Raw genomic sequence first — 24,378 nt, 5'->3', positions numbered from 1 at the left:
CGATTATGTACCGCCCACCACCTTGGTCTCAACAGTGCTATTACCTTCGATTGGAGTGACAGTGCGTCTCGAAGAACTCTCGTCAACGCCGTTGATCACGTCGCGGGTGATTTCGACGTAGTCATACTGCATCTGTTAGCAAAGGACAAGTTGGACAGAGGATAGGGACGTACAGCAAACTCTCCAATCTCGGCATCGTCAATGCCCATCACTTCATTCTCCTCCGGAGCACGGAGACCGAGGCCGGGGACTAAGTTGATGAGGAAAAGGATGATGCAGCTGCCGACGAACGAGTATGCAAGGCCAGATACTGAGTCGGCGAGCTGGTACCCGAGCTGTATGTAATTGTGGTTGATCCAGCCGCCGTCAATTTCGGTTGAGCCGTCGAGGTGCGCGATGTAGTCACTATACTTGTTAGTGGAATCACAATGGTCACAATGGAGAAGGATGTGAGACATACGCAGCAAAAAAAGCAGTAAGAATGTTCCCCAGAATCCCCCCAATTCCATGCACCGCAAAAATATCCAACGCGTCATCAACCCTCAACAAATACTTCAACTTGGTTGCATAATTGCACCCCGCAGCTCCCACAACCCCAAAGATAAATGACGCCCACGGCGTCACAAACCCACTTCCAGGCGTGATAGCAACCAGTCCCGAAAGCACTCCCGAGCAAAACCCAACAGTCGACCACTTTTTCTCCAACCTATAATCCAGCAAACACCAAGTAACACCACCAACACCAGCAGCAATATTCGTCACGACAGCCGCCATCACAGCACGCAGATTTGCACTCAGCGCAGACCCCGCGTTAAACCCAAACCAGCCTACCCAGAGAAAAACCGTCCCAATAACGACACTGGTGACATTGTGCGGGCGGTAGTTGAGCTCGTGGGTTCCGTGGCCGCGACGCTTGCCGAGCATCAGGGAGTAGGCTAGTGCTGCGGAGCCGGAAGCGATGTGCACGGGGGTTCCTCCTGCGAAGTCTAGGCCGCCTAGTTGGTATACCCAGCCGGCGGAGTTCCAAGTCCAGCAGGCGAGGGGGTCGTAGATGATTGTTGACCAGATGAAGATGAAGATGAGGCAGGGGAGCATGCGGCCGCGTTCGGCGACGGCGCCGACTGCGATGGCGACACTAATGTTTCATTAGTATCGTTGACATATGTCAAAGAAAGAGTAGTACCCACGTAATACAAGCAAACATTCCCTGATAAACGCAGAACAGAATATCCGGGACCTTGTCACTTCCAACGGACGGGGCAGCCAGGACGCCTTTGAGTCCAAAGTTGTTGAGATCTCCGATGTATTTACCGGCCGTGTGCGAGAAAGCTAGCGAGTATCCCCAGAAGAACCATTGGAAGGACACCACACCGACTGACATGATGGAGAGCCATAGAAGAGAGAGGGCGGACTTTCGGCGGGCTAGACCTGAGTAGAAGAATCTGGTTTGTTAGCGTTGCGTCTAGTGAAGTTTGGATTGCGATTCTTACCCAACTCCCGGAATCATCAAGAGAACAAGAGCGGTAGAAGTGATGACCCAAGCAATATCACCCGCCTAGTACAGTTAGCAAGTGCGTCCGTAGCTATCAAGCTCCCAGACAAACATTGTAGTAAACGTTAAGATCCTCCCTCAACGAGTCTCCCCCAGTGCCCGTTTCGGACCCATTATACGGCACCGGATAAGCCGACATCCCAGCGTGGACAACCAGAGATGACAACAACAGAATCGTCTCTAAGCTAGAGTCAAAGACGGGCCTGTTAACTGTTATATACAACTCAAGCACAGTCCAGCAGTTCAATCCAAATGACAGAAAACACAAATATAAAACAAAGGAAATGGCAGACAGGAGGATCAACCTAATAAATATGCACGTCCCTGCACCGTTGCGACGAGTCAGCCCTTCTACGCATACGGAAGACCCCGGGTTAGCCATTGATATCCCAGATCGGGACCAAGCCACCGGATACGAGGCGGAGCCGGTGGGTTTGATATGCGTCGGGCACGTTCTGGCAGAAGCCAGGAGGGGACGAGACTATTGCTATGATGTATCTGGAAGGACTGGCAGGTGACAAATTGCGATCCTGCGCGATAGAGAGACTGATAGGCGCTGTTTATTGATCAGCGATGTAATGAGTCGGTAGAGTGTGAGTGGTTGTAGATAAGGATGTTTTCTCATTGACAACGGCATAAAATACTGTGCTTGGTCTGTATAAGAAGCCGTCATTCTTCGCGTGCTCGTGTTGGCAGGAGTATGTGCTGTCAATCTTGAATGTCTTCAGCAGTGTCTTACTCATTTTTATTATACAGTATCCTCGAGTCTCAAGTCTCGTCTCAAGTACACGAGACGAGTCTTATCTTGTGATTGATCAAGTATGTATCTTTGCTTATCAGTTGTTTGCATTGACCTGTCTTGGCTGGAATATGCCCGTACAGAAACGAAGTACTTATCTAGCCAAGAGCCGGCAATTTAGGCTTCGTGACCCTGCTTCTGTGCTACATGAAGACTTAGCTGAATGATGATCCCATCATTATGGTTTTTGCTCCTGTTTCGTACGGAGTACAGTAGACATTAATCTCTTTTACGGAATTGCAAAATTATACAGGATCAGATTTGAATACTCCAAATAGATATATGCGACTTAGTAATCTGCTAACGGTACACTCTGTTGTCTACTCTTTGTTATTCCCCTATACGAGGGTTGAAGTAGAGATAAGAATCTGTCCTCCGATTGGCCCGAGGCAAGCCATGTCACTGTCAATTTTAGGGTCTTGGCATATGCCTTAGGCATGAATTATATAAAATACGCTCCGGGGAAGCAGTCAATGCACATAGTTGATCATGATCTGCATATTAATGGTATCTTTAGCAATTAACGCTATCAGTGTCCTTTTATGACTTAACCTCGAGAGTTTCAAACAGATCATTAATACCATCATATCTAGAATGATACTAGCAAGCGCGAGCTAGTACTGACATAGCGAGACTAAACAATCCTAGCATCCCTAACCCCCGGAGCCTGAAACTCGCCCATCTAAACCCTGTACTAACACTCCCCCCTCTTATTGGAAAGACCCGACCCTCGACGTTAAATAGAGACACACACACACACTCCCCCCTCTTATTAACATCAACACGAACACTCGTCCGAAAACCATGGAAACAACTGCCTTCGAGTTTCCTCCGGTTTTCAAGAAACACAGAACCAGACCACCAAACCTCAGGGATTGAATTATCCTCAGTCCGCCATAGCAGCTCCACACTCTACAAGCTGGCCTCTCGGTCCCAGGGATACTGCGTGTCCATGATTGTTGCGGGTTGGATCTCCGGTTTTCGTTTGCGGAGGGGCGTATTGTGTAGGCTGGTAAGCCGCTGAGGGCTTCGATGAATGCTTCCCAGCTGGTTATGCGGGGGGCATGGGTGTAGCAGACGGGTTAGGGTGGGTGTTGCTAGGGTTGTTATAGGTGTGGATCATTGTGCCAATCTGGGAAGTTAATTTTGAGTACGGAGCTAGATTGATGGTGACTCATCAGTTTCGAGTGAGGGTGTAGCGAGACCTCCTTTCTGACTGGAGAGTTAGAAAGATGGCAGGGTAGATTGCAAAGACGTGGGATGGCGTTCCTCGCACATCGAACTCAGTAACGAAGCGTACAAGAAACAAGCGATGGGAAAGGATTATAGACTGAGCTCTCCTCAACAATCCCTGAAAAGAACCAGGTCTATTCTATCACAACTGAATAATGCGGCAAGTGGCCGTGAAGGTTAGCTTTGCAGATAAATAGGGTATTGCTATTTGCTAGCTATCATAGGATTGGTTACAACGCCATACTTAAGTTGCGGGTAATTTTAAAGCCTAATTCAGTCCACGACGCGCATAAGCCCTGGATTGAGAGCTGGCTGAACGGCATGGTTGTTCAGGGTCCTTTGACTCTTGTTGACAAGAAAGGTGTGTTGGGGCTAGTAATTAGGTCTCTTTGACTTTAATTTATATGTAAAGACGTTGATTTATTATTTCAGCAATTATGGATTCAGCGGTAGCTACACGTCTTCGCGAAAAGAGCCGGATCTTGCATCGAGCCTATAAGAATGACCCTTCCGAGGGCTGTCGTTCAGTCGACCTGAAGCGAATCAAGAAGGTGGCTTTGCGAATACCGTAATATTATGCTGAAAGGCGGCGTTGGGTCTGTACAGATTGTCATCATTGTAAAATGGACCCAGAATGCCGCGAAACAAGTTGCTGGCGATGTTGAACCATTCGATCTGGATACTTAAAATCAAGGAATCGCTCCAAATATATGCAAGGCTGACGATTGCTTGCTTTAACAGAGCATTTTTCTACCCCCAGGTTTGGTCTGAAGCATACTAGCCGGAACTGACGATCACCAAGGGTCAGCTATGGGGGCCTCTGCTTGCCGGCACAAGTGACGCATCTATCTCTTGGAATTAGCATTGATAAGCTACGCATGATTTCTGCAAGAAACATGCAAGCTTATGGATATAGCCCTGTTGTCTAGGTCAGTTATATTGGTATTTGTATGACTGGTGGTAGCCCGATACCGGACAAATACACCTCAGGTGGACATAGTAACCCAATGTTGACCACTCTAGTAATGGCTCATATTTCACACTTAGCCTTATACATTTGGGAAACATTCTTCCTTATAAATATATTCTGCAAAGCTATACTGCCGTAGTATGTATAGGTGTGGAAATGACAACCATCGGTACTCCTGTTGGCCGGAAAAGCTGCATTAACGGATTGAACTCGACATTGAGGGGCACCAGCTGGAGACACCGTTTGCCACCATGTTCGCTCAATACAGAGTGGGAAAGAGTACTTGTAGTTGTACGAGTAGTAGTTGTATATAGTAGTGTGATAGGCCGGCAAATGTTCCCCGGCTAGGCAGCGCCACACGTGCCTACGCTAAACCCGAATAGGAGATCGGCTGGGAGCTCCATCCAAGACTCCGTCTTCAAGTCTTCTGCTCACCTCCCCTCCTCCCCTCCTCCTCCCCCTATCACCAATGTCACCATGGAGCCTCCGTCAGGTCGAGAATTCCCGCCCATGGAGCATCCGGAGATCATCCATCCTGATATGGCCAACTCCGCGCCTCCAGACGACCTCCTGGAGCGCCACTATCCCGTAAGAACTACTTCCGACTACGCGGAGAACTACGATACCCCGATCCAGACAACACCCGTCCCCATCGCCTCCTCGCCGCCTCAATCCCATGGCCTCGCTCCGTGGGCAAACGCCCCCATAACCCGTCCACGGGGTTCCAGCATGGGCGCCCAAACGGCTCTCGAAAAGATGCCCCCCGTGGATGGCCACCCGCTGGCCGCCGAGCGACCGCAGCGTCCATCGGGTCCCGCCAGAACACCCTCGAACACCTACGCGCCCCAGCGTCGACCCCCCCAATACCACTCCTTCCAGGACGAGCGGCAGCGGTCGTCGTCAGCGAAGCGGAATTCGAGACGAGACGCCAATACACAGTACCGGGCCCAGGAGAAGGCATATGTGCAGCGCATTCGAGCGAATCCGCAGGCATGGTACGATCGATTCGACGAAGCACAGAATATGACGTCGATGGACTCGGATTTTGAGGAGCCGTCGCCGTCGTCGGAAGTCCCGTTCGAAGACGACGCGTACGACCCGGATATCCAACTTTTTATCGCCCGTGATAACCAGCCGTCGATCGATGAATTGAAGAATCCGAAAAATAAGGAGAGACTGGAATGGCATTCGATGTTGGCATCGGTTTTGAAGGGTGATGTTGTCAAGCAGGAGAAACAACGGCTTCTGGGGTTGACGGATACCAAGCGGTCTGCTGCTCAGAACAGTGCCATTTGGCTAGGTGTTAGAGCAAGGACCTGTGGGCGGAGTATTGCTCTCCAACGGAAGCTCATTGAAGAGGCACGAGCGGGTCTTGGGCCTCTAATTGAGGATATAATTAATTTCGAGATCAAAGGAGAAAAGGAAATCGGCAAACCGGCCATCAAGCAAGTGGAGGATGTTGTCCAACAAATTGAAAAAATGGAGATGATGTACTCCACTCAAAAGGAACTCGAGATAGCCAACCCCCGTGTCGCTTCCGAAGAATTCTGCTCGAGCCGCGACGCCGTGTTTGCATGGCACAACACCACAGCACTCATCAACACCGAGCTGGCCATCCTGCAAAAGTGGGTTGGGAACAACGAGCTCGATTTTGTCAAGGCCAGAGTCAGGCATCTTAATAATGATCTGGCCGATGACTCGTCTTTCCTCGATCGCATTATGAAGGAAGATGGGCTCAAAACGCTTCAAGGGAAGCACAACATGCTTCATGGCATCGGCGAAGTCATCCAGAAAGCCAAGAGCACCTTGATCGAGAATGCAAGTTCATTTGCTAAACGCCATCTACCCCCATACATCGAAGAACTTCTCACCCTTATCAACTTTCCCTCGCGTCTTATCCAGGAGATCATTCGAGTCCGACTTTCGTATGCCAGAAAGATGAAAGACCCCGCCCAGCAGTCTCCGATTCTTGTCGATCAAATGATCTCGCAATTTCAGATATTGATGAAGGTTGCAACCGACATTAAACAGCGCTACTTGGATATCTCCAGACCCGAGCCGGGCTGGGAATTGCCTCCGTGCATCGATGAGAATTTCGACACTGTCGTGTTGGATGCTATGAAATACTACTTCCGACTTCTGAACTGGAAATTGAATGCGAACAAGAACACATTCAAGGAAGCGGAAATTCTCGAGCAGGATTGGGAGTTCTCGAATGAAGTCGGTCGTTTACTGGAGGGTGGAGATATCGAGGTGGCCGAACAATTCAGGTACGATTCTCCCACAAGACTCATGTTATTGCTTAACTAACATTTCCAGTGCCTTGACTGCAAAATCGCTTCAACGACTGATGATCCACTTCGAACGAGAAATCACCGTCCGAGAGGATGAAGACCCGCTTGAAATGGACAAACGTTATAAGAGTGTCCTGGATTCAACACGAATTCGTCAGCGCAAGCTTTACCGTTTCTCCCGGTTCTTGCGTCAGCTCTTTGAGAATGCCACCGAGTACAATGTGTCTTCTGAAGTGGCATATGACTTCTTCGAGGCTCTCCTCGCATCGAACCACTTTCTGGTCAAGTCAGACTCTGGCCCCAAAGGCATCTACATGTTTGCCCACCATGCGTTATGGGGCCGTCCGGTTGATATCCAGGCTATTATGGCCACTTCATTCCGTGAAGAAGATTCCACGAAAGACTCACCTGCTACGCCCTACATTTTGGTGGTCCGTCCGGAGAAGCCTATTACCTGGACTGGACGGGAAATGGAAGTGGAGATGCTGGAACAACCCGCAGACGTGCGACTAGGCAAGCTTCGTCTTATTGTTGAAGGAACGCAGCAACGCCTTTCCAACGCTAGACTCGAATTGGCGCAACTGACCGGAGTTCAGCTCGACATGGCTGTTGAGCAGCGTGCTAACCTGGCACGTGTCAATGTTGAATTGAATAAGATCAAGAAGATCTCATTCAAGTTGTCCATGACAATCATGGATAGTGTGGCCATTATCCGGCAGCAGCTGAAGGAGAAACGTGTAGAAAACCAAGAGCTTATCCAAGCCTGTTATGCTTTCGCAACGGAGTTCGGTAAACGATCATCAAACTACGTGGATGCCAACAGACATGCAATGAACAGTGCTCGACTCGTGGAGTTGTCTCTTGACTGGGTCTCGTTCATTTGTGATGATTGTGATGCCGCTGATAGAAAAACATTCAAGTGGGCTGTGGCTGCACTTGAATTCGCAATGGCAATTACTTCTAGCAGACATCTCATTTCCATGGACGATGCCCAGTTCGGTCACTTGAGATTGAAGGTCGCCGGTTGCATGTCGCTCCTCATTTCTCACTTTGATATCATGGGAGCCCGATCCTCCCTTGCCGCCCAGGCTGAGAAGAAACGGATAGAAGAGCGCGTTGGAAGAGGAAAGTTTGGTGGTGGTCGGATACTAACGGATGACGAGGCCACCAAATTAGTCCGTGAACAACGTCTGGCTCACTTGACCGCTCTCGAAGACTCCCGTGTCGAAGAAGATGCGAAGCGCCAAGCACTAGGAAAAGTTTTGGAGGGATCCAACGAAGCAGACCGGTCACTCACCGTGCTTTCCTCATCAGCCACCAATGTCACTCTGCGGTGGCAGCAAGGTCAGTTCATTGGAGGCGGTACCTTCGGTTCAGTCTACGCTGCCATTAACCTTGACAGCAACTATCTTATGGCCGTCAAAGAAATCCGTCTACAAGACCCACAGCTCATTCCCAAGATCGCCCAACAAATCCGCGACGAAATGGGCGTCCTAGAAGTTCTCGACCACCCCAACATCGTCTCCTACCACGGCATTGAAGTCCACCGCGACAAGGTCTACATGTTCATGGAATACTGTTCCGGCGGCTCCCTCGCCAGCCTCCTCGAACACGGCCGCGTCGAAGACGAAACCGTCATAATGGTCTACGCTCTCCAACTCCTCGAAGGTCTCGCCTACCTCCACCAAGCCGGCATTGTCCATCGTGACATCAAACCCGAAAACATCCTCCTCGACCACAACGGCATCATTAAATACGTCGACTTTGGCGCCTCCAAGATCATCGCTCGCCAGGGCAAAACCGCCGTCCCTATGGATGCTTTCAACGCCGTAGGCCACAAAGAAGCCCTCGTCCCGCGCGATGCACAGTACACGCACCAACGCAAGAACCAGAAAACCATGACCGGCACGCCAATGTACATGTCCCCCGAAGTCATCCGCGGAGACGCCTCAAACTTCGTCCACCGCCAAGGTGCGGTCGACATCTGGTCGTTGGGTTGCGTGATTCTCGAAATGGCCACGGGCCGTCGTCCCTGGTCCTCGCTTGACAACGAATGGGCTATCATGTACAACATCGCGCAGGGCAACCAGCCCACTTTGCCGCCGCGAGATCAACTCAGCGACCCCGGCATCGACTTCCTACGCCGCTGCTTTGAGTGCGATCAAATGAAGCGGCCTACTGCTGCGGAGTTACTGCAGCATGAGTGGATTGTCTCGATTAGGCAGCAGGTTGTGCTTGAGCCGGCGATGCCGGGGAGTGAGAATGGGGGGAGTATGAGTGGGAGTGCTAGTTCGGCGTCGGGGAGTCGGAATAATTCGTTTTATATGTGATTCTTTTTCTCTTCCTTCCTCATTTCTTTGATAATTACCCTCCATATTTTTCTCACATTCTCCATCTATCATCCGTTCTATCTTCTCGAAAAGCCATGGCAACAGCGAGAGATTGCATATCATGATACCCCTACTTCACACGACCTATCCACTTACCTGTTTTCACTTCCTTTCTATTGTACATATTCACACTTTCTATTGTTTGTATTTTCTTGTTACGATACACGGTTGCTCGAGCATACGGAGAGCTTCGTTCTGGGGTTTGGCTTTGGAGATTAACGTATACATACAAATTCGGGTTTCTCAATTTCTTGAAGCTTGCTCCATTTTAGCGCTCAGTTCTCACTGGGCAGATCTCACGCTGAGCTGGTAGATGAGTAACTCGAGTAAGATAGCCCTAATAAAATGCAATTCTTTACCCCCTTCCTTCACCCAAGTGCTGGCACCATCAATTTGACAGTTACTCATGACCACATTCCTTCTACCCCGCTCGCGAAGCAAATACCGATTTGGGAACCGACCACAATTAAGGCCCGTAGCTTGAATAAGACGGTAGGGTATAGATGGGGTGTTGTAGACTAGAGCTCTTGAGGGGATGGTTGTTTTGGTATGCACTTTGGGCTAGACAGGTCCACTATGCTGTTCTTTCGCGCATAAAAAATTGATTTTCTATACGCCTTGAGGCTTGCATTTAACCTTCAGTAAAGTAGTCTCAATCAACCACGCTAGTATGTCAACCCATATCTGCATCTGCTATCCGTTATATTACTTCTGACCACTGTCCGTTATTACCTCCCTTCCTCATCAATCATAAACATGATTAAATAGTAACAATAAAGTCCAAGCATAGAAGTGAGGAGTTCATGATTATACATTACTTTGCATATCGGTTTCATATCTGGCTCCAGAGTTCAGGATATCGTCACATCGCCACCGATACTCTATACAGACTCCATCGCGCCGCTGGCTTCAGGGGCGGGCTGGGCAGGTTGGGCAGGCTCCTGGGCCTGGGCCTTTGGGTTGGTCCGCATGTGTGCTTGCACACTACTCCGGATAGCTCTGACGGCAGTTACCGCAAACAAGGCACTGTTAGAAATATGAGTTAGCTCTATATTCAACCTGTACAGTTCACTGTATAGGATGCAGCTCAACCATATCCCTCCAATGCACGGAAAGGAAATACATACCACTCAACAGCCGCAATAACAACAACCGCCAGTGTTGCCTCACAACCCGCCGACTTGCACTCCGAAGCCGAAGGCAAGTCAATTCCAAGCAGAATAACCCCCACCAACCATAAAATCATAGTACTCGTTTCCAGCACAGGCACAAGAACCCGGTGCGAGAATTTAGCAAAGTGCACGGGTGCCAGGGCGAGGTAGGGTGTTGCGAAGAAGCCGGTCCATATTCCGTTGAAAAGCATAAATTCGGAAATGCTGTCGTATTTGTAGACGCTGAGGACTGTGGATTGTTAGCAGATGTGTGAATTTATTGGGTGATTGGGATTGATCGGGAAAGGGGAACGAACCGTAGATTATGAGGCCGAAGACGGCGATGCCGAAGAGGACTTGGACAGCCCGGACTGGGTGTATCCAGGTAATTCTGGAGGCCATTATCGATCGCCGGGGACTCGCCGTTACTCGTTGGTTATCTGCCTAGGAGTCTTCGGGTGATATTTCGTTCTGAAGTTGGCATGTATATCTAGTTTGTGGGGGAAAGAAAAATTGTAAAATGTCAATCCACATATACGGGAACATCAATATCTTAAACCACAATCCCTGAGGCTAGTTACGTGGGCCCACCATGTTTAAGCTCAGCATGGAGTATCACATGCAAATGTCCGAAGCCCTGCTGATCTGCATGGGAAATCATACGCAGTGTAATATAGATGTAATTGCCATAGAAGGTTATCATTAAAGCGAAGCAGTAGTCTAGTGATGCGAGAATCAGGTTAGCTCGCAATGTCTTCCTAACAAAGTAACAGCATTGACGAGATTTTGCTGTCATAGCAGTCCATTCGTTGATGAATAGAGAAAGATCTGCACCGAGTCTGTGAAGCCTCGGTACTTTGGAGACTTTAGACTTTTAAGTTGAAATTGACGCCGATCATTTCAACCGGAATGCGGCCAGAGTGCCTGAACTACTCCGGAGTGTATTATTGCACCGGGGCTGCAGCCGTCTGGCTGGCTAAGGTATCGCCGCGGCTCTGATCAACATGAACCCTGGCCGAATCTATCTGTCGGGAGCAAGAACTACCTGGGTGTATACTGATACCAGCACAGCAACTATAGTTTTCGTATTGGCAAAGCCGAGATATCACGACCAGGACGTATCTAGTAGGCTATTTGTGTTCTTGCTAAGGGATATCTACCGCTGGAGTAGGGCAAATTTATACAAACCTAATAACAAACAATGTGTTCAACAGTCAATCCTGCCTATACAGCACCCCCGTACGTTTTGCCAGTAGCTTAGATGTCAATGTCGCTACTGCTATCTGTTGATGAGAAATGCTGATTAGAAATCTCCTCATCACCTTGGTCCGCCCACCCATCATCGGCCCAGTCCCATTTACCATCATCATTTAGAATCATTTTGGCTCCAGTAATGCAATTTTTAGCTACCGTCTCTAACGACTGGTTCTTATGATACAGGATCCTGAACAATTTTAGGTTTGGGCTTAGCTAAATCCCGTGGAGAAACGGTCTGTTTCCATAAGGCTGAGATTGATAATGATTTTCTGTCTTGGAGGATAAGCCACGATCCTTGTGCTGCTCCGTGTCAAAGATCTGAGGACAGATCCTGTGCATTCGCAGCCGCACAGATCGCAGATGGGAGATCTTGAGCGCCAGCTGAGGACAGACTTGTACTTCATTCTTGAAATCAAAGCCGCACGTGTCAATTTCAAGATCCAGAAGCTTGGAAACCCAGAGATCATCCAATAGTCTCGCCGGAGATCACATTGAGAGGTAATGGTGACGGAGAGCTAGAGGATGTGCTGGATCGCACTGACTGCGTGCACGCAATGTGAAAGATGTCAGGCGGTAGCATTGGCGCATCAACAGACTGAGCATTTGATTGAATCCATTGCCCTCAACCTCGTCGACAGGCCAACTCCTGGCACTATGCACACTAATGGTGAGCCGCCGTACAAACACCCTGAATTTTGCATGCGCTTGCTCAGGTAATTGTGTAAACCGGTTGGAGCTGAGAAGGAGGCTCTCTAGCAGTATAGGTTCGGCAAGCTCATACCACCGCTTGCAGACAAGTAAGCAGAGTTTATCATTGCCTACAAAACGAAGGATTGTAGTATTTCAATCGGAAGGCTTTGCAGTGGCATTTCCTACAATAAAGCGTTGCCCCATACAACTAAATATAACAAGCTGTGGCTCGGTGTGTGGTTGGGAGATAAGTTTCTGAGCCAGAACTCGTCTTGGGCATCCGATCCCGGCTGCTGCCCTGCCGTCTAAGACATGCGTGATACAGGATTCAGATGACTTTAGATATGGCTGTCTGTTTTACACAACAACTCAGCGAAATGACAGTGAGAAACTCGAAGACCATCTGGATAAAACACCTTTTTAGGCGGAGCTCTACAAGTCACAAAGCCAGAGAAATGTCTAATGGCATTAAAGCGCCAGTAAAAGTTGATAAACGAGAGGGCATCTTTGTTCCGCCTAGCAATTCTACAATTACCGCTCCGCGTCGCTTTTCCGGAAAAGGAATTGCTGTTTCCAGTGTTGCAGGTAAAAGACTCGCTTCTGTCAAGGCGAGGATAATTGACACTGGCAGTAATACCAACATACGAAGAGCAAGCAGGAGAATTACTGCCAAGAATTCTGCGCTAGCACGATTATTTCTGGGTGGACTTAGTTCCTTTGAAAAAAATATGCGATGACCATTCCACGAAATCCAGCAATTGATAATACACCAGGACCCGAAATATCCCGTAGATAGATGCGGGTGCCGCTAAACTGCTCCAGTTCCTTGTATCTGCTTGTATAAACAAGAACCGGAGCGGGAGCCGAACAGCTGAGATTGTAGCACAAGTCCAGATTAGATGAAATTCGCTCAAGAGGACAGAAGAAATGGCATATGCTAAGGGATTCAGCAATTTATGCCTGAAGACTGTTGTTCCCGGAATAACTTCGACCGTATAACGGGCTGACTCGGAGATGACGACCGTCCCGAGTTCTCTAGAGAAGAGACACGCCTTCGTTACGGTATATGAGGTGAACAGCATGAAAGATGTGTCGGAAAATCAGCTGTCGTTTGCTGTCTCAAAAATCTGTCCGAGATAACCTCGACCTGCTCTGGAGCTCTCAAGAATTAAATCATTGCTACTGAATGACCAAGGATGTAGCGGACCTGGCTCCGAAGCGGCTTGTATCAGCCGAATCCCCTGTGAATGTTTGACTTCGTAGCCGTACGCCAAGGGGTCTGTAAGAATAGGACTACATGCAGATGGTCACGACAGGCCTTCAAGCAAGGCTCATAGTTGCCAGTAAGCATGATATTATATAAGTAGACATACAAGGGTATTTATAGATATGGTAGCCTGCATATCGCTTGGTAGTGATGGCTCGGAGTAAATGAAACAACCCTTCCAAGACTTGCCCCTAGTCTTCACTCACAGCTGCCGGAACTGGTGCTTCGTGGTAGTGACACGGTTCAGGTCGCTATAGATTATCTTTGAGGGGTCTGGGGGATCGATAGGAGCTTCTCATATAACCATTTGGGTTCCCCCTGCATATTGCAAACTGCTTGCAGGTAACCCAGTGTCGTTCTTCACCCTCGCCTCCATCTATCTGGATAAAGAGTATTCTGCTTACTCGCCCATTGGGCTTTCATATTGCTCTGACAGGACCAGCTATTTCATTGGAATGTGCCATTCTGATTCATGCGTTCGAATTCGGTCTTAGCCATTCGGTCGGTAGGAGACGCTACCACGGTTCCACGATCGTCCGACTGAACCTGTAACGGTGAGCGTGTGGAAAGCGGAAAGTGGGATTCGATATTATTTCACGGCTTGATTTTAGCCTGGAGATAAATAGACAACTGTACTCCTATCTAATCTAGAGAGCCCAGAGACGAGAATATCGAAATCATATCTGGAGAGAAGAAACCGTATGACAGGAGACCATTTACTAGATGCGCGAGGGCCAGGGCTCCATCGTCTGTCCATTGTCAGTGTGTCCATTTAGATTTAGGCCATTAATTGTTAATAGTAACAGTTATTATGTGCTTTCTATATCTGTACATTGCTGGGAAGCGGTTTTTTTTTTTTTTTTTTTTTTTTTTTTTTTTTTTTTTTTTTTTTTTTTTTTTTTTTTTGGAACAGTAAGCAGTAAACGACATGGTGCTTTTCACATACAAGGCAACAGATGGGCTCAAACTCAAAGGTTCCAAGACTGAACTGCAGGCGCTGGCATCCCGCCAGTGGGCACAGCAATTGTCTCATATTATGCAGTGTAGATGAGCCAAATGGTGTTCAACATATCTGGGATCAAACATTGCTAGCACAAGACCAGCTGCTGGAGCTGGAGTCTTCATGAATCGCCACGCCAGACACATAGAGACCCAAACCGCACTGAACGAGTAGTATAAATCAGCAATAGGAAAAGAGTTTAATGGGAGAGAGGATGGAGTCAAAATGTCATAGCACGAGTATACTCACAATAGCACAGGAAATGGCCAAGACACCAAGGTTGACTACCGTCAAAAACGTCTTTGCCGTATTCCGGAAGTATTGGCCGTAGTTCATGTGCAACCAGAAAATGGCAGGAAATCCGACTGTTCAGTCAAAGTTAGGATCAATCATTATATTCAGTGGGTGGACCTTACAGCTGAACCAGCTTCCGAATAGTGCACTCTGTAGGGGTTATTTGCATTAGCATGCACTGGCGATTTAAATAAAAGGTTTGACAGGGTTCGAACATACAATAAGACTGAGCAAATCATTGAACACGGGGATTGATTCTGCCACGACCCAGGATACCACCCAAACGCCGAGGCAAATGGCAACCCATGATCCGATAGACAGAAAACTCCGCTGGTGCATTTTGTCGGACCCACGAAACATGCGCACGTAGATGTATTTGCATGCAACGTGTCCCAGGACAACTCCTGAGAGAATGGTCTATTCCCGATTAGCATGAGATGTATCGCTGGGTAAAGGGGGGAAATCTTAGTTACCGTTGGAATAGCGAGGCCCCAGGCAATCTTGCTCATGAGAGTACCTAGGGAGTTGATGGCGGGTGACTGGACGCTAGGTCCCGCGTAGCGATAAATGATCAACGCGCTCACTAGATACAAAACCGTATCGATGATTTGAAGCATTGCAAGCGACTTGTTGAAGGTTCGCGGGTCCTCTGTCTCGGACATGAAGCCAAAGTATGCAACATGGGCAACTATTCTCGGATTAGCTGGACGTTCCGGCAATAGTCCGGGTTGATCCCACGCACGATAAGCAAAAATGATGTTTGTCACGGCCAAGAATCCCTCGCGGAAGCTCACGTCCGTCGTAGCTTGAATTGGGACGTGGCCCTTGCTTTCCACCCCCATGGCAATCATGGCAATAATCACAACAACGAAGATGCTCAGGAATGCTTAACATAAGTCAGTAGGCCAGTCTTTGTGCCAAAGGAAGCCTGTACCCACAAGCAACAGACATCCAATAGACCTTTTCCATGGTCCGCGGCAAGGCGCCCAGAAAGCAGATGACCAGTCCGACAACACCAAACACCAATGTGCAGGTGCCGTGGTCTGTCAAGACGTTCATCAGGATATTAAACGTCACGATGTTACTCGCCATGAGAAAAATCAACAACAGGAGCTGGCCGATTCCCAGAAATTCGCGACCGAAGCGGCCCATCAAGAGCTCGCCAGCATCTCCCATGCTGTGGATCTCGGGATGACGGAGTTTGAATTGACCAATGACATATCCAGTGTACCATGAAAGGGCAGATATGAACACAATCATGATTGCAGCGCTGTATTTAACGTCAGCGGTCTGAGAGACTGTCTACATGGACAACACATACGGTACCATCCCGAGGGTTGCCACGGCGGACGGGAGAGAAAGAATTCCCACCGAGACATTCTCCGAAATCATAACTGACAGCTCCGTTAGATTATCAAGTCCAGAGCTGAATCACACAGAATTGATAGAACTGGGGACTCACGCATTCCACAGTGCCTACAGATTTAGGGACTGTGTCAGATATTCAACGCAACGGATTGCGTTTTCCGAAAAGATTGGTCACTTACCACCACTTCATGGTCCGATACTTGACCTCTGCTGTCTCCTCGTTGCCAAAAGGTTCCAATTCCTTTTTTGAGGGTGGCTTTTCTCCATCTTCCAGGGACGGCGCGTCAATCACCGGCTTCTTATCCACTGCATATGTTTCTTCGTTCATGGTGAGTGATTCCAAGATCTCGGCCCTGGTTCATATGAAATATCCGGTGAAATCCAGTCCAATTGAGAGAATTCACGCAACTTTGCCAATATTGAACATCTCAAGTCTGCTGCCAAGAACCAAATTTTAAGCTCTGCAGAAATGCAACACAAGCAATCGGGAGAAATTCGGGCCGCTAGTATCTCGGTGAATTTTCCCTCACATTGGCTCCCTTTCCGAATGGTGGGCCCGGAGAAGTTCCTCCTCCCCCCACGGGCCACACCCGCAATATTGTTTTCCACAAACGAAGTAGCTTCTCAGCGAGAATATTAAATCTGGGGAGAGGACTGGGGCTCCGTTATGTGCTCATGTTGGTCTTTTGCCGGTGTTTGCAAGGGTTGACCGCCACCCGAGGATTGTATCATGAGCCAAGGTGGTATAATCTATGTACAAGGACTGATCGCCAACTCAACGCCTTCATAAAACCTGAGCGATGTCAAGTCTTCTGAATGCCTAACCCTGACGTTCAGACAACCCCCATCCCGTCAGACACTGGTGCAAGCGCACCGATTGAGCCCTTGGCTGCTTCTGTTGGTTCTGCTTCCACGACCACGCCGAGCATAGTACTTTCCAGATGAGGCATTAAGACCTGGCGGACTTTGGCTAGCGCCGGAAGATCCGAGACTAGACCAGGGGTCGATTTCCTGCGACCTGAATGATCTTGAGTGATTTGAGTGAGCTGGGTGACAGATCAATGAGAGATGGTTGAACATAGCCATGTCCAGTTTTCGACTTGGTACCTGGAAGTCTCACAAGGTTTGCATGTCGCAACCTAGTCAGTCAGTCCTTTACAATTGTATGTTGGTGCTGCCACAGTGTGAGTAACTGAACATGCAGGGTTCTTGATTCCGGTGAGATGCCAGCCCTGATATCTTCTGTTCTCATACACTTTCCTAAATTCCGAACGTCGATGATGCGAACAGCTGGGAAATGAAACAGGGATGTTGCAAAGTCCCGAATCAATCTATAAATCTCCATGAGCATCTCTCAACTTGGCGATTACGAGAAAAGGAAATGGAAAAGCCTGGTGGGATGGTCGTTGATGCAGGGCTGCTCGGTCCAAAATCTTTAACATCACATCACATGGGTTACTAAGAATAAATGTGATACTTCTCAGGTTGCACAAGCGAGTGAACAACACGCCTAGCGAGGCAGCCGTGCATGGATGTTTGAAACGTAGTTGATATCCAAATTTCTCATCCTCGGTGTCAAATATTACATTCAATATTTCCATTAATACCGAATCGGAATCTTCATCATTGTAACCTTTAATCAAGTGAGAATCACCATCACAATCGCCTCTAATGTTCTGCATGCCGGACATGATGAGCCAAGTCAGGACGATGCCACAGATGCTGAACGAGAGCGATAGATGAATAATTAATAGAGGAGAGGCTCAAACAGGCACTGGAATTGATGGGGACAATTGCTCAAAGCTTGCTTTGTAGGTTGGTTATTATCTGATCAACTCGAACAGCCCGCTGGGTAAACGGTCCATTTCGCGACTGAAATTTCCCCTTAACAAATATAAAGCGGCTATGGTTGTGTATTATATATGCACATATTTTAGATATACGCCCTCAACCAGGCAACAACCTGTATTTGCGGGTGATGTGTGATGCTGTACTATTCCCCTGAAGTGACGGGTATCACTGGTAAACATATATTGCAAGAGTATGTGGCTTACATCCACTATAAAAACCCATCATTAACAGATTCTAAAAACCACTCAAGCTCATCTGTGCCCCCCAGTCCGCCCATAAATGCGACATGCTGATCAAGCCGGAGAAGTACAATACAGCCTTGCGGTGAAAACCCGTAATTGCAGTATGCTTTCCCACCACCAACATGATGTGACTCGCTATCAGCAAAACTTTCCCATAACCATTTCCAGTATCCTCATCCAGAGGCCGGAGAATCTCCGGTAGATTCCATATGTCGACCTCTGTTCGAGATGCCGAAGGAACTATAGATCGAGAGAGCGCCTACTAAGATGTTCGGCTGTCCTCGATATCCAATCTTCTGGACGACGTATTTTGGAGAAAATAGAATTGTCGCAAGGTTTTTGACCTGGTGCTTTTGAAACTCATCTATGATGTTTCCGCTGAAAACGAGAAAATTCCATTCTCTGGTACTCGGGAAGATCTGCTGCAGTTGATACAGACAATCATCAAGCAGGCGGAGTAGAACTATCTTTGGACGAGGAAACAGGGACGCAGACATGTCAGCAGGTTGGTACATACCATGTTATCAATGGCAAGTTTCTTGGATTGGGAGCGTGGAAGGCTGTCGTATCAGATCAGAAAGCGTGCAACATGGCAACCGGACAAGCCTGGACATTGGAAAGTATGGCCACTTCGCATGAATAAATGTGCTTGACGACTACGGGCATAATGGCACCCCCAATTTGGATATAGAAGACCTTATCAATGCCATAGTTCTCTGTATTATCTCAGTCCATCCTTCGGTGCCATAACAGGAGCATAAGGGCTTGAAAGTAAGATGGCTTGAACAAACTACTCATACAAACTACTCATACAGTTACCAAATGGTTTTGAAGTCTACTGAGAAATATAGATGAGTATTGCTGTCTAGATAATCTAAAACAGTTGACCAAAGTTAGATTCAGCTGAGAACGAAGACTGAGCAGGGTAAATTTGTTGCCGGAGGATAAATAACAGCCCGTTACCTACATTCTACCGCATATGGACGTATGATGGCATATTATCTATAGTTATATATGTACAAATATCCCATCATTCTATCGCCTCCCTTGCCTGTTGTAATTCCTCTTCACTCGGCATATTCACAATCATCAAATATACCACTTTCTACGTCACCAATTAGCACCTATTCATCTTGAAGACACGAATGGATAAAACTCACCTTCTTTAACTTGTTCGCCACCTTATTCAGTTCCTCTGAAACACCTTCCTTTGGTCTCGTCTCCCCATCACCCGTAGTACTGGATTCTGTCTCCGGATAGCGTTCATCCGCCAGCTCTCCCTGTGAGACCCTTTTCTCTTTACGTTTCACATACGCTTTCTTGCCTTGATTATATGCGAACCCAGCAGCGGTATACTTGAAGATTTGTTTCTCCGTAAGACGGCCTCCGGTGAGAAGCGCAACGGGGGAGCCTTCACTGGCTGGGTGATTGGGGTCTGCGTAGCGCGAGGTGAATTCCGGCTCGGGGCCTTGAACCAAAGCACTGTCGGGATCTTCTGCATTCTGTATCATTTGTAGTCAGTACATAACATGGTATGGTACGGTGTGTGGATCAGACTGTACAAATCTCGCTTGTGCCCTCTTGTCCCGGTACCCTGCGGCAAACTCGATCTTTCTCCTCGCCTTCTCCTTCATAGTATCATGTTTCTTCTTTGTCTCAGGATCTATATTTATCTTGTCCAGAGCGGGGAACTCGAGCGGTGCAATCTCAGGAATGAATGGTGACTCTGCGTTGGCCTTTTGGAACTTATGTTTGAGCTTTTCAAAATTTCCCGCCCCTCCCCTTGCCATGACAGAATCAACAGTCTGATTCATGTTGAAGGTGACGTATGGATCATCGATTTCCGGATTCCAGGTCATGACGAGGCAGAAAAGACCACGGGGGATGAAGAAGTCGCGATTCGCCGTGTCGAAGAAGTTATTCGACTTCCGTCGCCCATCCATTGCGATGGTCGTTTTGATGGCGAGTTGGAGCACCACAGAGATGGCCATCCCTATCCCCGGTGAGCCTAGGGGGATAGCCGCTAGTGTGGCAAAATTGAGCATCCCCAGCGCCTCGCATCCCCGGCACGATTGATTCGCCCGGTCAACGAAATCGAGGAACATGTCCTGGTCGATTCCGAAGGCGTTCAGGTCTGGTGCGTAGGCGCGCACAAAGCCTCTGGATCGAGTTCGAGGCCGACGCTGGGGCAAAACAACTGGATATGGCAGGAAGGGTCTTTCATATGAGGGGGGGAGAGGGAATTGCTGGGCAAATGTTTCTGCAAGATGGGCGTGATCGATGGGCTCATTAGTCGGTGGTGATTGCTGTGCTGTTCCAAGCAGTCGGTCTTGGGCCTCGTCAAGGTCCCATTGTCGTTCGTGATCATGTTGGACTTCATCTACCTCGCTATTGTCCCTTTCTCTCTCCTCTCTGTCTTGATCGAGATCTGCATCTTGCTGTTGATCGCTCTCAGCCTTGTGGGTTTTCTTGGCCGTGATACTTTCAGACACCAGGCCAACTGTGGCACCGACGGCGTTGAAAACTTTCTTACGGGCATAAAAAAACATGATTTTCCAACTGAGTCTGAATATGAAGGTAGAATCAGCAGGGAGGATTCAGGCGGGGAGGATTGAGGGGATGAGGGGCCTACTATTTATATCCGTTTCAGTTTTCAACGACTTATTGCCTGGAATAAGCCTTGCACATCATCACTAACTTTAGCTTAGCATGATCCTTTACCAACTCATCCAACAAAAGCTTGTCGTACTCATTGGATAGAAGCTTCCGATTCAGCCACGCAAAAGTCGCCGGTGAGCAAAGTCGCCGTCGCAGCATTATCCCACCACAATCACTTGTATAGGATACAATATAACCAGACTGCATTCTTCGCCGTATGCATATGTCCATGCAGCATCACAATAACAACTATGGCACAGCCGAAGCGCCTTCTTGTCATTGTCGCAGGTGGGGGATATACCAACGCAGGTATGTTAAATATAATCCAACCAAATTGAGCTGAAACTGATTCCGTCTAGCTCCTCTTCTCGAATTGTCTTCCATTCTAGCAAATCGTGGCTACATGATTGACTTCGCAACCCTCGCTGGACGGCAGCAATGGTTGTCGAATTGCCCTTTTGTCTCGCGGCTTCATATCGTCGGACCTGCCATTCCTAAAGAGCACGAAGAAGAAAGCTATGAACGGATGTCCCAATGGGCAACTAATTCGATATGCAACTGGAGTACTGTATTTGCTGCCAAAAAGTACCTCGAATCCTCATGGCACTATGTATATCACGACCTCACCCAGTTGGTGCTTGACCCAGCCACTCGACCAGACTTCATCCTGGCAGACTACTTGGTAGATGCAGTCCGAGACGTCTGTTTCGAGCATGACGTTCCATTCGCAATGCATTGGCCTCAGATGCCGACTGGTATGATGCATGCTTCGTATATCCCCGGCATCCCGGGTCTCCAGGTCGAAGTCCTGACGTCCGAGTTCGCAACTCTATGGCAGCGTTTGAGAAATGCCGTCCGCATCTACACAGCCTTACCAAACTTGCTTGAATATCAGCACTGGGTAAAGCAGATGCGGCAGTCGGCTGGCGTATTTCGACAACTTCCCCTTCTTCCAAGGCCCGACTATCTCTGTCTGGTGAACTCCTTCTTCGCCCTCGAGGCAGCCAAAGAAATACCTCCCAATGTTGCAGCCATCGGGCCTGTTCTTGCCGACAATGTTGACAAGCTCACCGGGCCATTTTCTTCATTTCTCAAATCCCGTTCCCGTGTTCTTTATATTGCGTTAGGCACGCACGTCTTGTTCCCTCACAGGGTACTAGCCGATCTACTATCTGGGACAATCACCGCTCTCCGAGCTGGCATAATCGATGGTATTATCTGGGCCGTGAGTCCTAAAGCTCGCAGGAAACTGGACACCTCCGCCCTTCTCCCCTCACCAACCTACTCTGGAAACGAAATCACCCTCAGCAGCCTCCTAGAGAACAAGCACCCATCCATCTTAACTGCCAAATTTGCTCCTCAGCGTCCAATCCTACATGATCCCCGAGTCGCTGTGTTTATCAGCCACGCAGGAGCATCATCAACCAACGAAGCCGTTGTGGCCGGTATCCCAGTCATCACCTTACCAGCCTACTTTGACCAAATCCAGAATGCAATGCGCTTACGAGACGCAGGGGTCTCGGTCCCACTGCAAAAGGAGACCCTGAGTGCGTCCGATGTCACAGCTGCCATCACTCGCATACTCGATGACATTCGCAGCGATGGTCCGGTCATGGCTAATGTTCGTCGTGTGTGTGGGATCGCGCGCATTGCCACACACCGAAAGTATTTGGCCGTGGACTTGATCGAGGAGGTTTTGATCGATTGGCAAGGACGCCAACGTGAGCGTCAGTTGGGAGTGGAACGGCCTCGGGGAATGCACTTGGAGACTGCAGAGGCACGAATGCCGAGGTGGAAGGCGAGGAATTGGGACCTTTTCGGGTTTATGGTGGCACCTGTTTTATTGGTTGCTGCGATTACCATGACTCTTTTTTTCTGAATTAGGAATCGATATTGTTCTATTAGAATGAACATAGTCACTGGTGTACTTTTGGGGCCTGATTTTCGAGTAGAATGTATTCCAAGGGAGAGCATTTAGTTCATCGAGTAGGCCTAAGGTTAGCAATTGTCCTTGTAAAACGAGGACCTGTGAATTCCCTGTTCCGGTTAGTTTTGCCGTTTCTGCTATAGCCTCCCGATACGCCGTACTGTAAACGCTGCCCGCCTGGCCTCCCAATATAAAAGAGCCCTCCCTCAACTGTTCTGACTTCGTCTCCTCCCAAATCTTTTTCTCTTGCCAAACTCCCTCCCATATTCTGCATAACGCTGACTTCACACCTCGCTTTGAGCAATACGGGCAATGTTTGGTTAATCCTGCCATTGGCTGGGCATAGTGACTGTAGGACGACCGTGCTGTAGTGGATTTTGGCGTCAAAGTATAGTTTATCGTCCCACATCCATTCATGCTGTCCTTGTAATGCCGGAAGCATATCAGGCTTATCCTTGTCTTTGCAAAAGCAGCATCAGCGCCTTGGGGCAGATTGAGATTTCGAAATCAGTGTAGTCCTGTTGGAAATTGTCATGCTCATACTTTCAGCGATATAAATCTCAGGGTGTAGCGCGTTCCGCATGATGTATTTACAAGGCATCTTGAGCAGCACTGGGCTAGCCACGCCGGTCATATGTCGACAACTGTAGGAAATACTTGGTGCCTAAGGCAGAAAGCATCCGCGCTAGCTGGATTAGTAATCAGATATAAACAGATGCTCGGATGCCACTGATAAGGATTGATCGGATAAATGGTTGGCCCGAGTAGCGAGGCCAGGAGATACTTATAGTCGGCGTGTGCACACATATTGTAGATTAAGCACTCAATCAGCTGTGTACGCGCACGTACGTTCGTTAGACAATATACATATTCCGTCAAGTTAGTCCTCTCCATATAGGCCTCGTTAGTCCGGAATAATCAACTCCCGATTTCCCTTTTGAGCTACGATCCGAGAGACCCCGCTTCAGCCACATCGTGACTCCTGTCATGCGTTGTGTCATGCATGGTGTCCTAACAGCGGGTCATCCACTAGCTCTTTGGAGACAGATTTACCGCTAGCTATGCAGGACGATATTGCTGAATTACGACGTCAACTGGAGGAAGAGAGACGGGCCAGAGAAGAGGCAGAACGACGCCAGGAAGAAGAGAGATGGGCAAGAGAAGAGGCAGAACGACGCCAGGAAGAAGAGAGATGGGCAAGAGAAGAGGCAGAACGGCTCCAGGAAGAAGAGAGATGGGCAAGAGAAGAGGCAGAACGGCTCCAGGAAGAAGAGAGATGGGCAAGAGAAGAGGCAGAACGGCTCCAGGAAGAGGCAGAACGGCTCCAGGAAGAGGCAGAACAACGACTGCAACCCAACTCTCTATTTCGCCTTCTCGATCGCTGCCACGAATCTCTGTCACAGACGATCCGAGTCGAGACGAACGCGACCCTGAC

General features: G+C 48.6%; 8 protein-coding genes across 8 annotated transcripts; 3 read left to right on the top strand and 5 right to left on the bottom strand.

Annotated features, from left to right (window-relative positions):
• Positions 1–3: 3 nt before the first annotated feature.
• EURHEDRAFT_455859 (ammonium permease MEP2) lies at positions 4–1,691 on the bottom strand (the record flags this gene model as incomplete). Its single annotated transcript, XM_040784309.1, has 6 exons — positions 4–126; positions 174–405; positions 461–1,135; positions 1,188–1,442; positions 1,491–1,555; positions 1,605–1,691. The coding sequence occupies 6 exons, from the start codon at positions 1,689–1,691 to the stop codon at positions 4–6; spliced, it is 1,437 nt and encodes a 478-aa protein (XP_040639022.1).
• A 3,340-nt stretch (positions 1,692–5,031) lies between these two features.
• sskB (putative MAP kinase kinase kinase SskB) lies at positions 5,032–9,178 on the top strand (the record flags this gene model as incomplete). Its single annotated transcript, XM_040784276.1, has 2 exons — positions 5,032–6,824; positions 6,874–9,178. 2 exons carry the CDS (start codon positions 5,032–5,034, stop codon positions 9,176–9,178), a joined length of 4,098 nt encoding a protein of 1,365 aa, XP_040639021.1.
• A 1,147-nt stretch (positions 9,179–10,325) lies between these two features.
• EURHEDRAFT_537038 (uncharacterized protein) lies at positions 10,326–10,884 on the bottom strand (the record flags this gene model as incomplete). The annotated part of the gene is made up of 2 exons (XM_040787341.1): positions 10,707–10,884; positions 10,326–10,639 (listed from the first exon to the last, which is right to left on the bottom strand). Exons 1-2 carry the CDS (start codon positions 10,789–10,791, stop codon positions 10,326–10,328), a joined length of 399 nt encoding a protein of 132 aa, XP_040639020.1. The 5' UTR covers positions 10,792–10,884.
• A 3,603-nt stretch (positions 10,885–14,487) lies between these two features.
• EURHEDRAFT_412144 (putative amino acid transporter) lies at positions 14,488–16,690 on the bottom strand. The gene is made up of 10 exons (XM_040781827.1): positions 16,445–16,690; positions 16,360–16,373; positions 16,219–16,291; positions 15,836–16,167; positions 15,640–15,783; positions 15,371–15,585; positions 15,117–15,314; positions 15,020–15,047; positions 14,853–14,968; positions 14,488–14,765 (listed from the first exon to the last, which is right to left on the bottom strand). Exons 1-10 carry the CDS (start codon positions 16,591–16,593, stop codon positions 14,682–14,684), a joined length of 1,353 nt encoding a protein of 450 aa, XP_040639019.1. The 5' UTR covers positions 16,594–16,690; the 3' UTR covers positions 14,488–14,681.
• A 668-nt stretch (positions 16,691–17,358) lies between these two features.
• EURHEDRAFT_523089 (uncharacterized protein) lies at positions 17,359–17,956 on the bottom strand (the record flags this gene model as incomplete). Its single annotated transcript, XM_040786886.1, has 1 exon — positions 17,359–17,956. One exon carries the CDS (start codon positions 17,954–17,956, stop codon positions 17,597–17,599), a length of 360 nt encoding a protein of 119 aa, XP_040639018.1. The 3' UTR covers positions 17,359–17,596.
• A 1,265-nt stretch (positions 17,957–19,221) lies between these two features.
• Positions 19,222–20,947, bottom strand: EURHEDRAFT_412143 (uncharacterized protein). The gene is made up of 3 exons (XM_040781826.1): positions 19,921–20,947; positions 19,519–19,860; positions 19,222–19,463 (listed from the first exon to the last, which is right to left on the bottom strand). Exons 1-3 carry the CDS (start codon positions 20,905–20,907, stop codon positions 19,389–19,391), a joined length of 1,404 nt encoding a protein of 467 aa, XP_040639017.1. The 5' UTR covers positions 20,908–20,947; the 3' UTR covers positions 19,222–19,388.
• Positions 20,948–21,055: 108 nt separating this feature from the next.
• EURHEDRAFT_412142 (glycosyltransferase) lies at positions 21,056–22,993 on the top strand. Its single transcript, XM_040781825.1, has 2 exons — positions 21,056–21,325; positions 21,376–22,993. The coding sequence occupies exons 1-2, from the start codon at positions 21,268–21,270 to the stop codon at positions 22,893–22,895; spliced, it is 1,578 nt and encodes a 525-aa protein (XP_040639016.1). The 5' UTR covers positions 21,056–21,267; the 3' UTR covers positions 22,896–22,993.
• A 517-nt stretch (positions 22,994–23,510) lies between these two features.
• EURHEDRAFT_412141 (uncharacterized protein) lies at positions 23,511–24,378 on the top strand (the record flags this gene model as incomplete). The annotated part of the gene is given in 5 exon segments (XM_040781824.1): positions 23,511–23,558; positions 23,574–23,669; positions 23,912–24,060; positions 24,208–24,261; positions 24,279–24,378. Coding segments are annotated over 4 exon segments (306 nt in total), but the record flags the coding sequence as incomplete, so codon positions are not given.

The sequence above is a fragment of the Aspergillus ruber genome (assembly GCF_000600275.1).
Source record: "Aspergillus ruber CBS 135680 unplaced genomic scaffold scaffold00012, whole genome shotgun sequence".
In the NCBI taxonomy this organism is placed as follows: Eukaryota; Fungi; Ascomycota; class Eurotiomycetes; order Eurotiales; family Aspergillaceae; genus Aspergillus; species Aspergillus ruber.
This window is presented reverse-complemented; position numbering and strand designations above follow the sequence as displayed.

Coding starts and splice junctions, on each gene's coding strand:
- EURHEDRAFT_412144 (XM_040781827.1), bottom strand. CDS start 16,593: ATGAACGAAGAAACATATGCAGTGGATAAGAAGCCGGTGATTGACGCG. Junction 16,168..16,218: donor GCAACCCTCGGGATGGTACC/GTATGTGTTGTC, acceptor CGTTAAATACAG/CGCTGCAATCATGATTGTGT. Junction 14,766..14,852: donor TGGCCATTTCCTGTGCTATT/GTGAGTATACTC, acceptor CTACTCGTTCAG/TGCGGTTTGGGTCTCTATGT.
- EURHEDRAFT_412143 (XM_040781826.1), bottom strand. CDS start 20,907: ATGTTTTTTTATGCCCGTAAGAAAGTTTTCAACGCCGTCGGTGCCACA. Junction 19,861..19,920: donor AGAGGGCACAAGCGAGATTT/GTACAGTCTGAT, acceptor CAAATGATACAG/AATGCAGAAGATCCCGACAG. Junction 19,464..19,518: donor TGGCGAACAAGTTAAAGAAG/GTGAGTTTTATC, acceptor TTGGTGACGTAG/AAAGTGGTATATTTGATGAT.
- EURHEDRAFT_412142 (XM_040781825.1), top strand. CDS start 21,268: ATGGCACAGCCGAAGCGCCTTCTTGTCATTGTCGCAGGTGGGGGATAT. Junction 21,326..21,375: donor TGGGGGATATACCAACGCAG/GTATGTTAAATA, acceptor GATTCCGTCTAG/CTCCTCTTCTCGAATTGTCT.